Here is a 15,147-nt window from a genome sequence, read left to right as displayed (position 1 = left end):
TGTGGTTTCCATAGCAATGTCTGTTGCTGTTATGGGTAGGTTTGCCAATGTCTCGATTTGAAGAGTTGATGTGGTTGGTGCAGGATCATCTTCTAAGTCAGTAGGGAGCAACGGCTCAGGGCATCAGCATGTGTTATGTTCTTTTTTGGTCGGTAGATTAAGTTGTAGTTATAGGCAGCTAGGAATTTGGACCACCTCATCATTTGCGGTGACAGTATGTTAGGTGTAGCTTTGTTTCCTGTGAGGATTCCTAGGAGAGGTTTATGGTCTGTGACAAGTGAAAAAGTTCTACCATAGATATACTCATGGAAGTGTTTTATTCCTGTTATTGTGGCCAATGCTTCTTTATCTAGTTGGCTGTAATTCCGCTCTGGTTTAGATAGAGTTTTTGAGTAGAATGCGATAGGTGCTTCTCTTCCATCGGGTAATACGTGGCTGAGTATGGCACCAATGCTGAATGGTGATGCATTGCATGTTAGTGTTATTGGAAGTGTCTTGGTGTATTGTATTAGCACACAGTCTGATGTAAGTAAGTTTTTTATTTCCTGGAATGCTATTTCTTCTTGTCACCCCAGGTCCAGGTAGCTTTCTTGTCAAGCAACCTGTGCAGTGGTTCTGCTATCGTTGCTTTCTGTGGCAAGAATACATTGTAAAAGTTAATAAGTCCCAAAAAAGCTTGCCAGTCTGTTTTATTGTTGGGTCTGGGAGCTTCCTTTATTGCTCTGATTTTGTTTTCAGTGGGATGGATCCCTTCTTTGTCTATAATGTATCCCTGGAATTCGACTTTGTCGGTGGCTAATTGGCACTTCTCTTTTTTCACTTTAAGTCCCACCTCTTTAAATATTTTAAAGACCTCCCTTAGGTGGTCTTTCAGTTGATTTGATTTTGAGCTGATAGGTACTCACTTATCTGTGCTGTTGTTTTTTTTCAAGAGAGATTAGGCTTGCTTGTATAGTTGTTTCAAAATGTGTTGCTAAGCGTTCTTCTATTGAGTGAATGGGTGATTCTATGCTTTCAACTCTGTTAGGTAGGGTACTCAGTTTGTTTAGCTTAGGAGAACATGATGGACATAGATAAAAGAATGTATCTGAATTTTTAACCATATCAGCTAGGCTTTTGTTTGTGTTTAAGCAGGCAGGGTGGGCTAGATTATTGCATAGGTGGCATTTGATGTAAATTTCACTTTCATTGATGGTTTCAAGACATCTGAAACATGTGCAGGAGTCTGGGAGATCACTGGTAGAGATATTTTTCTTTTGTTTTGGTTTGGAGTTTTTGGCTGGCATGGTCAATGGCAATAGTACAGTAATCAATTACAATAGCTAGTTAATGTGATAGGTAGACAGTTACTTAATGAATGTTGGTAATTAATAAATATTAATTGATATATTAGAGAACAAATCAAAAGTAAGGTTACTTATTACTAAAAATCAATCAATCAATCAATCAATCAATTGGTTATTCAAATTACTCTAATCAAATAATTTTGCTAAGCAACAAACAGCCTAATTTATTACAGTAATTAATTAAACACAGTGGTCAATTAAATTCACTAAATCACTGATTTTACTAATCAGATATTCAGCAATTACACTATATGCACTAAACATTCAATCATACTAATCAATAAATTAATAAATCAATTAATCATTTGAAAAAATTAATTATTTTAAAGAAATTGATTTTTTGAGATAATGAAAGTAATGAAGTAGTATTGAGAGTTAGTAAGTAAATGGTTATTGCTTTGCTTTGCTTTGCTTAGCTGTTGTTGATATCTAAGAATAGGTTTATAACCCCTAATAAACTGGCAGGAGGTCTCTTTTTCTGGGCTCATTAAAAACAATCAGTGAGCAAGGGTTTACACTCTCTTTCTTGTTTTGTAGATCGAGTTTTTGAGATAGTAAAGATGCAAAGATGCTAAAGGGGAGATCTCTGGCCCCTTCTTCAGCAGAGATAAACAGAACAATTCACTGGGAGGCAACAGGAAACTTTTTGTTTTGTTTTCCCTTGATGAATGGGATTTCTGGCCCCCTCCTAGTTAATTTAAATACACTTTCGAAGTTTGTTGCTTTTAAGGCATGTAGATAGTCTTGCACTGGCAATTTGAACAGTTTATATTTTTACAATGTAGACTCAGATTTGTATTGAGCATTCGCTCCTGGCTTCAATATACTTCTGCTTCTATCACAGGAAATAAAATTGCTTCCAATCTTCACAGGAGTTCAGTTATAACAATACTTCCTTACTTATTGAAAGTCCAAAGTTACTGTTCTTTTAAAGAGAAAGTCCGGATTAGCAATTTGGTGAAGAGGGAAGAGGGAAGGAGGGGTGGCAGGGGGGAAGCAGTCTGCTTCACACCCTAGCTGCAAATGTCTGGAGACAAACTCACAGCTCACCACCCTGCAAGGATGGGATGAATCTCACCATCTCTTTGCCCTCCAAGGATAATCGTAGAGCCCCCGCTACTGGCGAGCCCTTACCTTCTAGTAAGGATGGATTGAATCACAGATCGCTGAGCACTTTTGAATAGAGCACTTCTGAATTTAGTGCTTACCGAGGAATGAGTTCTTTTCTGGCGTGCTGGTCAAGGATGCTCTTTTTGCCTTCTTTTGCATGTAAAATAAGTGAACCACGTTGTTCAAAAAAAAAAGTAATGATTTCTTCATTTTGAGTCTGATGGAAAAAGACCTGGAGAAAAAAAAAATGGAACTTTGTTATGTTGACAGTAGCAAGATTGCATAAAAGTGGAAGGACATTTCGATTCCTAACATGGACAAATGTATGCAGAACTTGATGGGAATGGACCAAAATGGCAAAAATTGACTATTTGGATTAAAGAAAAGAATATAAGTACTTTTGTTTCCACATGGAGACCGCTTCTGAGCTTTGTGCTTGAAGTGGAAAAGAATGAAACTTTGATTTTGGGTTTTACCAATTAGATTGATGGTTCTATATAGAAATGGCTTGTTCAGATTATTATGAAAAATAAATAAAAAGTTGTGATTTGATAATGCCTTACTCTACTGCAAAAAAGAGATTCAGAAGTCAATGTTTCTTTTTCTCTTTTTCTTATCCTCCATCACTTCACTTCCCCCTCTTCCTTCCCACTATTTTCCTATTTACTTTCATATTTTGTATCTTATTTTATTTTATACCCCAATTAAAAAATGTTTAACATTAAAAAAATAATTATTTCTTTATTTTGTTAATTTATTTACATTTCCTGGACTCTAATAAAAAATTATATCTAACCATCTTTCTCCTAGTCTCAAGAGATGGATCTCTCAGAGATTTGCCTTAGAACTTGGCACAGCTGAGGACTTTTCCTTGGTTTTCATATTACGGCAATCCAGATATGGATATAGAATAGAATAGAATAGAATAGAATAGAATAGAATAGAATAGAATAACAGAGTTAGAAGGGACCTTGGAGGTCTTCTAGTCCAACCCACTGTTAGGCAGGAAATCCTATACCACTTCAAATCCAACATCTGTTTAAAAACTTCCAGTGTTGGAGCATTTACAACTTCTGGAGACAAATTGTTCCTTTGATTAATTGTTCTCACTGTCAGGAATTTTCTCCTTAGTTCTAAGTTGCTTTTCTCCTTGATTAGTTTCTACCCATTGCTTCTTGTCCTGCCTTCAGGTGCTTTGGAGAATAGTTTGACTCCCTCTTTTGTGTGGCAGCCCCTGATATATTGGAACACTACCATCACATCACCCTTAGTCCTTCTTTTCATTAAAGTAGACATATCCAATTCCTTCAATTGTTCTTCATATGTTTTAGCCTCCAGTCCCCTGATCATCTTTGTTGCTCTTCTCTGCACTCTTTGAAATCTCTTGAACTGCTTAAAGTGTCAGATAAGTGGAAATTAAATCTTCTATTTGAAAGTGTTCATATTCTTCTGTTTGACTGATTATCATTGTCTCAGTTTGGGCCTAAAAGAATCCTATCTTAACTTGTTGGCTATAACTGAAAGGGAAGACATACATGAAGAGAACAAATACAGAACAGAATAACAGAATTGGAAGGGACCTTGGAGTTCTTCTAGTCCAACCCCCTGCTCAGGCAGGAGAACCTGTACCAAGAGAATAGAAATATTGATGTGTCATCAAAATGTAGTAGAATAATTAGTCGTAAAAGTAACTCTCAAAAACATTTTGGAAGGTTTGAGAGTCTGGCTTATTCAATACCCCCTGACTCACTTTTATTTCTCTTTATTTTATTTAGTTTACTAATTTCCCTTTCCTGAAATCCAATAAAGATTTAATATCTAGCCATCTTTCTCCTGATCTCAAAAAACTGATCTCTCAGATATTTGACACAGAAGCTGGCACTTGGGAGGACAGATCCATGGTCTTCATGTTGTGGCAGTTCTGATACAGATATTGAAGTCTCTTGGATTGCTTCAACAGTGCTAAACCAGCCAGTCACCATCTGATGGAGTTACCTAGTTTGGGTAATGAAATGTCGGCAGGAAATAAACCAAGTTCATAGAGCACCAAGACCCCTCATTTCAAACTCCAGCTATTCTCCTTTAAAGTCACTATCTCCTTACTGTGCCAAGTTCTGACTCTCCACTGCATCTTAATAAACAAAGATGAAAGTGGGTCACACTCTTTTGTTTTTTAAATAAGCCATGACAATAATAGATAAGACCTTGTGGACAATTACTTAAATAGAAACCAGCAGTGTGCAGCAGCTGCCAAAAAAGCCAACCCAATTCTAGGCTGGATTAACAGAGGGATAAAATTAAGTTCATGTGAGGTGTTAATAACACTTTATAATGCCTTGGAAAGGCCACACTTGGAATATTGCATCCAGTTTTGGTTTCCACAACATAAGAAAGATGTTGAGACTCTAGAAAGAGTGCAGACAAGAGCAACAAAGATTATTAGGGGATTGGAGGCTAAAATACTGTATATAAAGAACGGTTGCTGGAATTGAGTATATATAGTTTAATGAAAAGAAGGACTAAGGGAGACATGATAGCATTTTTCCAATATCTCAGGGCTTCCATAAATAAAAGGAAGTCAAGCTATTATTCAAAGCACCTGAAGGCAAGACAAGAAGCAATGGATAGAAGCTAATCAAGGAGAGAGGCAATCTAGAATGAAGCAGAAATTTCCTGACAGTGAGAACAATTAACCAGTGAAACAACTTGCCTCCAGAAATTGTGGTGCTCCAACACTGGAAGTTTTTAAGAAGAGATTGGACAACCATTTTTCTTAAATGCTATAGGGTTTCCTGCCTGAGCAGGGGTTGGACAAGAAGACCCCCAAGGTCCCTTCCAACTCTGTTATTCTGTTAAGACATTGGATAAGATCAGCCTAGGTTCATATTAATTAGACCAATATTTTTATTGTCGATTTTGTTGAATATTGTTGAACTGTTGAATATTGTTGAACTGATTAAAGAGGATGGAGAGTGTAACCTAATAACTTTGGATATCAATTTTCAAAGTGGTTCTGGGATATATCAATACTGTCTTGAAACATTTTATTATATTTTGAAGATATATCCAGGAATACATATCAGTATTGCTTCTGTTTGAAGAAAACCATAGGGAAAAGTTTGAAAGTTTATTTTGTTGCCCTGCACAGGAGAATGGAGCTGGAAAGCAGGTTAGTGGGGTGGGGAGGGAATGGGATTTTGCAGTAACTTTCCCCCAGGAGTGGGGAGAGAATGGAGATTTTACAGTATCCTTCCCCTGTTACGCCCACCAAGCCACACCATGCCCACCAAGCCATGCCCACAGAACTGGTAGTAAAAAAAAAAAAAAAATTGAATCCCACCATTGGTTTCAACTCATCATGGGACATAAGGATCAGCAGAATATTCATTTATCATTTTCCCTTCAGGTTCAAAGTTGCTTGTCCATGATCACATTGATTAAATATGAACAGAATGCTATTTAATCAATGTGATCATCTCAGAATTCATCTCCCACTGGCTGTCCCATCAGGGAGACCATCAAGGACAACACAGAGACAAAAAGAACATCTACTTCCATGTGTTATTGCTAATACACAGCAGAGTTAATTGTTTCTCCTACAATTACTCCATAATTATAATTGGTTTCATTGATCAGACTGCCAACAATTATCCACAAGGTAAGAAGAGAAAAATCAATATGTGATATGCAGTGGAGAAAGAGTTTATAATATGCAAGTATTCTTCATGGAAAAGGGGACTTTCTCCATACAGTTCTGCCCCGTTTTGAACAGAAATGGTTTCAGATCATTAAACTGCTTTGTGGCTTTAAAGAAAAAAGCTATATCTTTGTTGTGTTTGCTGTGCAAAGTCATATTGAGATACCTTGCTGCTTTGTCTCTAAAACAGGTGACAAAACCTGGAATCATAACCTGGAATCTTTTCTGCAGGAAAACACATCTGCAAGGATGGTGAGACTCCTGGCACTGATCCTTTGGGTATCCCTTGAAGAGTGCAAAAGAGTGTCCAGAAAGTGCCCTCAAACCCAATTCTTCATTGTTCCTCATGACTGGTATCAGCCAGGGACGCTTCTCATTGGTGGGATGGCATCTCAGGTCATTTATGTATTTAATGAAGTTTCCTTCAAAAATATCCCTTCACAAGATATTGGCTTTGATCTTCCAGTGTAAGGAACTCAACCTTCCTTCCCAAAACAAGTACTACTCAACTGCTGTGTTGAGATATGTCACAGTGTTGGTGCGGTGTCAGGGGTTTTCAACTCAATGTGTGGAGTGTGAAGGATGTGTGTTTGTGTTTATTTTCATGATCATGATATGCACTGAAGATGGTGTTTGATTTCATTGTATGAGGTGCAATGACAATAAAGTAAACTAAACTAAACTATAAATAGTCATGTGTAGTAAATAAAAACATAAAGCAAGTTATTCTCCCCACCCTGCTATAGGGTATATTCAAGTGATCTTATTTCTGTCAATGTCATTTTCCAGACTGCTTACAGTCACTTACTACTTTGATATAAGCTGTAGTTTTTCTTATTATCACTCATTTTTCTTCTTAATAAACATTAACTCAGTGTTCTCTTCATCTTGTTGCATATACAGTATTGTGTTAAATTACAGAGAGGAGTTTTGATAAATTGGAGAAAGTAATGTTCCATGTCTGGAAGAATATATGAAATCTGGGAATATGGATGAAAAAGATTTTAAAAATGACAAAATGGAATGGAATAGAATAGAATAGAATAGAATAGAATAGAATAGAATAGAATAGAATAGAATAGAATAGAATAGAATAGAATTCTTTATTGGCCAAGTGTGATTGGACAGACCAGGAATTTGTCTCTGGTACATAAACTCTCACAGTACAAACAAGCTACCAGTGTTAAGCTAAGATTGATTAGCAGGCAGTTAATTAGTTCAGATTGATTAGTAAGTAGACTAATTATTGTATGAACTATGAAGGAATTAATATGCAATTTAGTTATGATAAAGAGAGAAAGAGAGAGAGGGATAACGTTAAAAATTGGTAAGAAGACATGCTTTTTAGAACTGTTTCCTAGTTGCCTAATAAAAATGGTGCATGATTCAGTTTTTGAAAAGTCATTTATTTCAGGACTGGAAAATCTTTTCCCTGAGAATTGCTCAATTGGTTTATGTGCCCAGGGAAGACTTTTAGTATCACATGTGCTGTGGTTGGAGGCATTTCACTGATTTCTAAGTATTAATTTCTGTTCAGATGCATTTCATAATGCACATATTGAAAGTCTGCTCTCTAATTTCATCTACTCATCTCTTTTCCGTCCATTAGGATGGAAGCTAATCAAGGAGAGAACTGACCTAGAACTAAAGAAACATTTCATGATAGTTAAAATAATTAACCAGAGGAACAACTTGCCTCCAGAAGTCATGGGTACTCCAACATTGGAGATTTTTAAGAAGAGGTTGGATAACCATCTGTCTGAAATGGTATAGGATTTCCTCGCTGAGCAGGGAGTTGAGTTAGTTGAACTAGAAGACTTCTAAGGTTCATTCCAACTCTTTTATTCTATTTTCTATATTCATCTTCATAATTCTGGTCACATTAGATTATCGCAAGAGTTGTGCTGGTCAAGATGTTCAAATTAATAGGTAAAAAGTCTTGCAAATCTATTTGCAGGATGCTGACCAAATTCTACCAGAATGTGTTGGCTTTGGCATTTGCTGTAAATACAATCAACAAATCTCCAACAATTTTACCAAATATCACACTGGGCTTCCACATCTACGACACCTACTATGATCACAGGATGACCTATTACAATCTTCTCAATTTGCTCTTTAAATTGCACAGTTTTCTTCCTAATTATAAATGTGGACCCCCTAAAAACCTAATTGCTGTAATTGGAGGATATGGATCTGATACCTCATTTCACTTGGCAGATATTTTAAGACGTTACAAGATTCCACAGGTGAGGACTATGCATAGCTGCAGGGAATAGTTCTTGCTACTTTTATTAGTCTTACGTTAATCACACAAGTGATTTTGAAATAGAAAAGAGAAGCTAGAAAATTAATGAAATTAAGCTTAGACAATTTGACAAATAATGACTCCTGGGAGGATCAACAATGTTCCAAATCCTTCTTTCTTATTCAAGTTGGTCATATTTCTCCATCTCTGTTAAATAAGTAAAAGAGAAAGGTTTAGTTTTAGCAAATAGAAATTGAAAGGTAGCAATTTCCTTTCTGCAAGGTATGATTGATTTATGAAAATGTACCATGCACTTTGTCATTAAGCTCACATATGGATCATTTTCTCCTGAGGACATTGTACAAACCAAGGATCCTACTTTTTATCGCATGGTCCCAAATGATGAAAACCAGTACATGGGAATTATCCATCTGCTTCTACACTTTGACTGGACATGGGTGGGTCTCTTCACAGGAGATGATGATAGTGGGAAATATTTCTTGCAAAGCATGGAAGCATTGTTTTCCAAGTATCGAATCTGTTCAGCCTTCATTCAGGTGTTTCCATGCCAAGGTCGTGTTTTGTCCAATGATGATATGGGTACGTTTGGGAATCTCCATGTATCTGTTATGGATCAGAGGGCTAGAGCATTTATTATCTATGGAGATACCATGAATCTTATGTGGTTAATTACCTACAGCACTCTTCTTGTTTCTGACAACACATATTTGGGAAAGGTGTGGATCATGACAGCTCAGATGGAATTTGCAGTAACGGGTGTGACGAGACGGATGGATTTTCAAATGTTCCAAGGTGCCATATCCTTTGCAATTCATTCCAAGGAACCTCGGGAATTTCAGGAGTATCTTCAGAAGAAAAACCCATACCAGCCTGAAGGTGATGGTTTTGCCCAGTTGTTCTGGGAACAGGTTTTTGAATGTTCATTTCCAAATGCTGGAGAAACATTGGAGTCAGAGGAACAATGTATTGGGAAGGAGAACCTGGAGAAGCCTCCACGGTCTGTTTTTGAAGTGAAAATGAGTGGGCACAGCTACGGTATCTACAATGCTGTCTATGCAGTAGCCCATGCTCTCCATGCAATGCACTCAGCGAAGACCAAACACAGAGTAAGAATGGGCAAACAAAGACTCAAATTTGAAGACACGCAATCTTGGCAGGTAATATTCTTATAACAGAATAACAGAGATGGAAGGGACCTAGGAGGTCTTCTAGTCCAATCCCCTGCTCAGGCAGGAAACCGAATAGAATTTCAGACAAATGATTGTCCAATCTATTATGTTTTTCATGATCCTGCTGCCAGAAAATACATAGAATATCAATGTATCCAATCATCAATGAAATATACATTGATGATTAAAATTAATCAAAGTTGCATCCTCAGGTACTTCTGTTCATTATTGTTTCATGGGAAACCAAATGCTTGCCATGTTAGAGAAAAGTGTATTGATCACTAATTAATATAGGTGGTCTTAACAATTGCAGTTGGGATTGGCAATTTGGATATTAAGCAAAGCAATCAGTATGATCTTACTTCAATTTTCCTTTGCTGTACAAACTTGTGAATGTTGTAAATATGAGGACTGGTAGCGAAATAATTTTTTAGCTTTATTGTATATAAATATTTGGTAAATGAGGCAGTTGCTAAATGAAGATTATAATCTGTAATCACTGTCAACTATCATAGATAAATATTTACTGTCCAGCAGCAATATTTTAATTAATAGTTAAAACAAATGTAAGAAAATAGAAAACACTGAAATAATATCTTAAAATCTTATAGAATTAGAAATGGAAAAGCAGTACAGGGAAACAACTGAGTAAATGAGTTAATAATACATATTGAGTAAAGGAGTTAATAATGCAAGACAGTAGTAAACTTCCCAGAGTCCCATTGTGGTGAGATGGATGGCAAACAAATTTAATAATAAATAAATACTCCTGGGTCTAAAGAGTAGAAATGACCAATTTGTACATTCATCTGCCAAGTAAGCAAAAAGAAAATAAATTCTGATAAAATTCATTTTCTCTGATTTTTTCTTGCAATGACATAGTATTTTTTTTTCTGTTTTTATATCTGTCAAAAAAAAAAAAAACCCACCCAAAATTGGATGGAGATTCTCTTTCATTTTCCTCCCTTCCTTCTTCCCTCCTTTCCTGGCTGTCAACATTTTCTCCTCAGAGTCTTAAATGCACAAATAATGTTTTTAAAAATGGCCACGTCTTTCAACTTTATTATAGGAAACTGAAAATAGACTGGACTCCAAGAGAATATAAAACAATTTGTTTGCATATACACAGATTTTGAAATGTGGAGTGAGAGAGAGGGAGGGAGAGAGAGAGAGAATAGATGATAGATTGATAGATTGATAGATCGATGGATATATAGATGGATATATGGATGGATGGATGAATGGATGGATAGATAGGTAGATAGATAGATAGATAGATAGATAGATAGATAGATAGATAGATAGATAGATAGATAGATAGATAGATAGGTGGTATTCAGCAGATTCTGACCAGTTCTGGAGAACTGGTAGCAGAAATTTTGAGAATTAAGAGAACCGGCAAATACCACCTCTGACTGGAGATTTTACAGTATCCTCCCCCTGCCACACCCACCAAGCCACACCCACAGAACCGGTAGTAAAAAAAATTGAATCCCACCACTGAATAGATGATAGATAGATAGATAGATAGATAGATAGATAGATAGATAGATAGATAGATAGATAGATAGATAGATAGATAGATAGATAGATGAGATTCCTCCTAACTTCAATGAAACTCCTGAAAGTCTGGAGATGAAAGTCCTGAAAAAGGGTACATCTCAGCCCATGTCACAGAAAACAATCATCTACTAATAACATTTCTATAAATAATGGAATATAATTTTCAAAATCTTATCAACTAGATGCCTTTCATTTTTATAACCATTTGTCATTCTGCTACTGGAAATCAGGAATTGGTAGGAGAGTCATAACTTAATGCACAAGAGAGAATTGTCTGTAGGGACAGAAAGGATTCATTCTCAAGATCTGAAGAAAATATTAAATCCATTTAAATTTCTAAAGCTGTGGGCTATAACCTACATTTCCTGCCTGCTAGACTCACCTCTTATCTATTGTCCATCCATCCTTCCTTCCTTTCTTGTTTCCTTCCTCCTTCCTGAAATCTTCCTAACTGATGCAGAAAACAATCTCCTAGATTAATTTATATTGAATTTAATTGCTTCCAACAATTTATTTTATTATCCCTCTACTGTTTTCTCTTCCTCTCAGTTACATGCATTTCTTCAAGGGATGTCATTTAACAATTCAGCTGAAGAAAACCTGAATTTCAACGAAAAAAAAGAAATTGTTGCCGGATTTCATATAATGCAAATGATTTTATTCCCAAACAATTCCTTCCGTAAAGTCAAAATTGGATGGTTAAAACCAGTGGCTTTTGAAGAAAAACAATTCTTTATAGATGATGAAATTATTGAGTGGCACAGCACCTTTAACCAGGTATGCATTCTTGGGTTTCCTTGACAGACTTTCCTTCAGTAAGATAAGCCATCTATGGTTACACATTTCCACTACTGTAAAATTAATCCATGCCAAAAAATGTTGTAATGAGGTCTAGGAAAACTCACTAGCACTGACTTGCTGCAGCCAACTTGCCCTTAGATGTCCACCCTGGTCAACTGGCACCAGACAACTCATTTGTGGCAAACTTGCCATGGCCATCTTGCCACAAGATAATTCAAGAAGCAGCTGGTCTTCTTTTGCTTTCAGTTTGAAATTTCTCAAGTTAGAAGTCCTCAAGGCTGGGGTGAGCTACAATTCTACTTGTCCCTCTCTTGATTTATGCTATGTGAAATTGTCCCCTGGCAAATTGTCCCATCGTAAGATGACTAGGACAAGTTCACCCAGGGTGAATTGGCCGAGGTGAGTTGTCCCATTCTGGCTGCAGTGCTAGTATAAGTTCAGTATTGTTGCTTAAGGATTACTATTATTACCAGTAATAATATTTTGAAAAAAAAATATTTCTTTAAATAGGAAAATATATTTTTGCACACTTTTTAAAAATGCTTACATTTATATTATATGTATATGTATGTGTGTGTGTGTGTGTGTGTGTGTGTGTGTGTGTGTGTGTGTTCATGCCTGTTGGTCATTTATTTGTTTCCCAATTTTCAGGATCCCCCCAAAATAACTAAATGTTCTTAAATTCCTTACAATCTGGACTCTTTTGATTTTTATGAACAGGTGTGTCCTATTTCTGTGTGCAGTGATTCATGCCCACCAGGGTTTCAGAAACAAAAGAAGGAAGGGAAGAAATTTTGTTGCTATGACTGTTTACCATGTCCAGAAGGAAAGATCTCCAACAAGACTGGTAGGTGATATAGCACCCTCAATTCTTCACTTTAGGATTATGTAAACTGGTGCCTTAATTGCCTTAATTCAGAATAAGGATTGTCTTAATTCAGAATAAGGAAGCAACTTGAGTCTTGAGTCTTCTTGTTGCCGTTAAATATTATAGCATGGCCTTGAAAGTCTACCAGATATTCTACCCAGTACTACTTAAGTATAATACAATCAAGTTAGTTACTGCTGTTTTGTAGCACATATTGTGATTCTAATATCACTTTTAGAGTCAGTCTGGTATTCTATCATAGGTGGTGGCTTGTATTTGAAAACAAAGACATGGCTCTTCTATGTTGTTCAAGTCTTGATTTGGCTTTCAATCCAGTCAAGCTCTAATAGATATTCTTACTTTTCTTAATTTTTTTTCCTTGTAATTTTCTTTTAAGACACAGATGAATGTATGCAGTGCCGAGATGATCAATATCGAAGCCAGAACAATGACAGCTGCTTCCCCAAGATCATAACATTTCTTTCCTATCAAGAACCATTAGGAATGAGTTTAGCCTCAATAGTCCTTTGTTTTTCACTGGTTACAGTCTTCGTGTTTATTACTTTTATTAAGCATAGTGATTCTGCCATTGTCAAAGCCAATAACCGAGAACTCACTTACACTCTCCTTTCCTCCCTCCTCCTCTGCTTCCTCTGTTCTTTCTTATTCCTTGGCCACCCCCACAAGGTTACTTGCCTCATTCGCCATGTTGCTTTTGGTATCATATTTACTGTGGCGGTATCTTGTGTGTTGGCCAAAACCATCACTGTGGTTCTTGCTTTCATGGCCACCAAACCAGGATCCAATGTGAGGAGATGGATGGGAAAAAGGCTGGCCAACACCATTGTCCTTTCCTGCTCTGTCATTCAAGCTGGCATTTGTACTGTATGGCTTGCTATTGCTCCTCCGTACCCAAAGTTGGACATGAAATCCCTGCCAAATGAGATAATAGCAGAATGCAATGAAGGCTCTACCTTCATGTTTTACTTTGTCTTGGGCTACATGGGACTTCTCTCCATCATAAGCTTCATTGTGGCTTTCCTGGCTAGAAACCTGCCAGATGCTTTCAATGAAGCCAAGTTCATCACTTTCAGCATGCTCATGTTTTGCAGTGTTTGGTTGACTTTTATCCCGACTTATTTGAGCACCAAAGGCAAATACATGGTAGCTGTGGAGATCTTCTCCATTTTGGCCTCTGGGGCTGCACTGCTTGCCTGTATCTTTTCTCCAAAAGTTTATATTATCCTCCTGAGGCCTGAGCTGAATAACAAGGAGGGATTAATAAGGACAAAGAATAAACCCATGTAAGTGCACCCCATTACATAATGTGATTGACATCAAATAACTCAGTTTCACAACCAATATATCTGCTAATTGTTTATTATTTGAGATCACCCAATAAATATATGAAAAAAATAACCATAATAAAGTTATTTACTTTAATTATATAATTGCAATTTTCAACAAAGAACCACTTTCTAATGCCAAGATTCTTCATAAAATTATTCATTGGTAAATACTACTAAAATCATAAACTGGAATGATACACACATAATTAAATTGTTGGATAGGAACTCCAAATTGCATTTTCTTTACCACTTAAACTAACCAGTGGAATGTTTATTTGAACCCTTATTTGCTTGTATTGGTGAAAAGCAAATTTGGACAGAAATTATACTCATGTGTAAATTAATTCATTTGTTGAAAAGTTTGGTGATTTTCATGGTGTATTGCTACTAATTATAATTAACCATGTGGTTGCCTTTTTGACCTTTACAGGGATATCATAATGTACTCTCTGATGGAATATTTTAGGGAACATTTTTTTCATTGTTAACATTGCCATTAAATCTCTCACAATTTGGAAATATAAAAATTAACTTTCAATAATTTAACATGAATCTTTTAGAATGGAGTAGTGGAAACTAGAATCTGAACTATGTAAAAAATTATAAACATATCTTGGCTAAAATGTATTAGTTCTTATTAAAGTTTGAAACTTGAAAAATTGTTAAATCTCTCAAAACTGTACTTCAAAAAATATGAAGATTAACTTTCAAAACTTTAACATGAATTTTTAATATTTTTGAAAATGTGTTTATGTTTCTGCCCTAGTGAGATGACCAATTGAGATTTGGTTTCTTAAGATCTGGAACAATATCTTACTGATCTCATGAGCTGCTTTTATTTGTCAACATTTAAATTAAATTGGTTATATTTTTCATTGTAACTTGAGTTGATATATATGGTTGATAGAGTTCTCGTATTTTATTTCGAATAGCAATAGCACTTATAGTGCTTTTTATAGCCCTTTCTAAGTGGTT

The 15,147-nt window shown here is 36.1% G+C and overlaps 1 protein-coding gene across 1 annotated transcript; it reads left to right on the top strand.

Annotated features, from left to right (window-relative positions):
• Positions 1–8,111: 8,111 nt before the first annotated feature.
• LOC113428147 (vomeronasal type-2 receptor 26-like) lies at positions 8,112–14,234 on the top strand. The gene is made up of 5 exons (XM_087945034.1): positions 8,112–8,402; positions 8,728–9,579; positions 11,704–11,931; positions 12,676–12,802; positions 13,221–14,234. The coding sequence occupies exons 1-5, from the start codon at positions 8,112–8,114 to the stop codon at positions 14,129–14,131; spliced, it is 2,409 nt and encodes an 802-aa protein (XP_087801160.1). The 3' UTR covers positions 14,132–14,234.
• Positions 14,235–15,147: the final 913 nt, after the last annotated feature.

The sequence above is a fragment of the Notechis scutatus genome, chromosome Z (assembly GCF_049901735.1).
Source record: "Notechis scutatus isolate UNSWTSFEM ecotype Mainland chromosome Z, rNotScu1.2, whole genome shotgun sequence".
Taxonomy (NCBI): domain Eukaryota; kingdom Metazoa; phylum Chordata; class Lepidosauria; order Squamata; family Elapidae; genus Notechis; species Notechis scutatus.
Note: the sequence above shows the minus strand (reverse complement) of the source record. Positions and strands in the feature narration are given on the sequence as shown.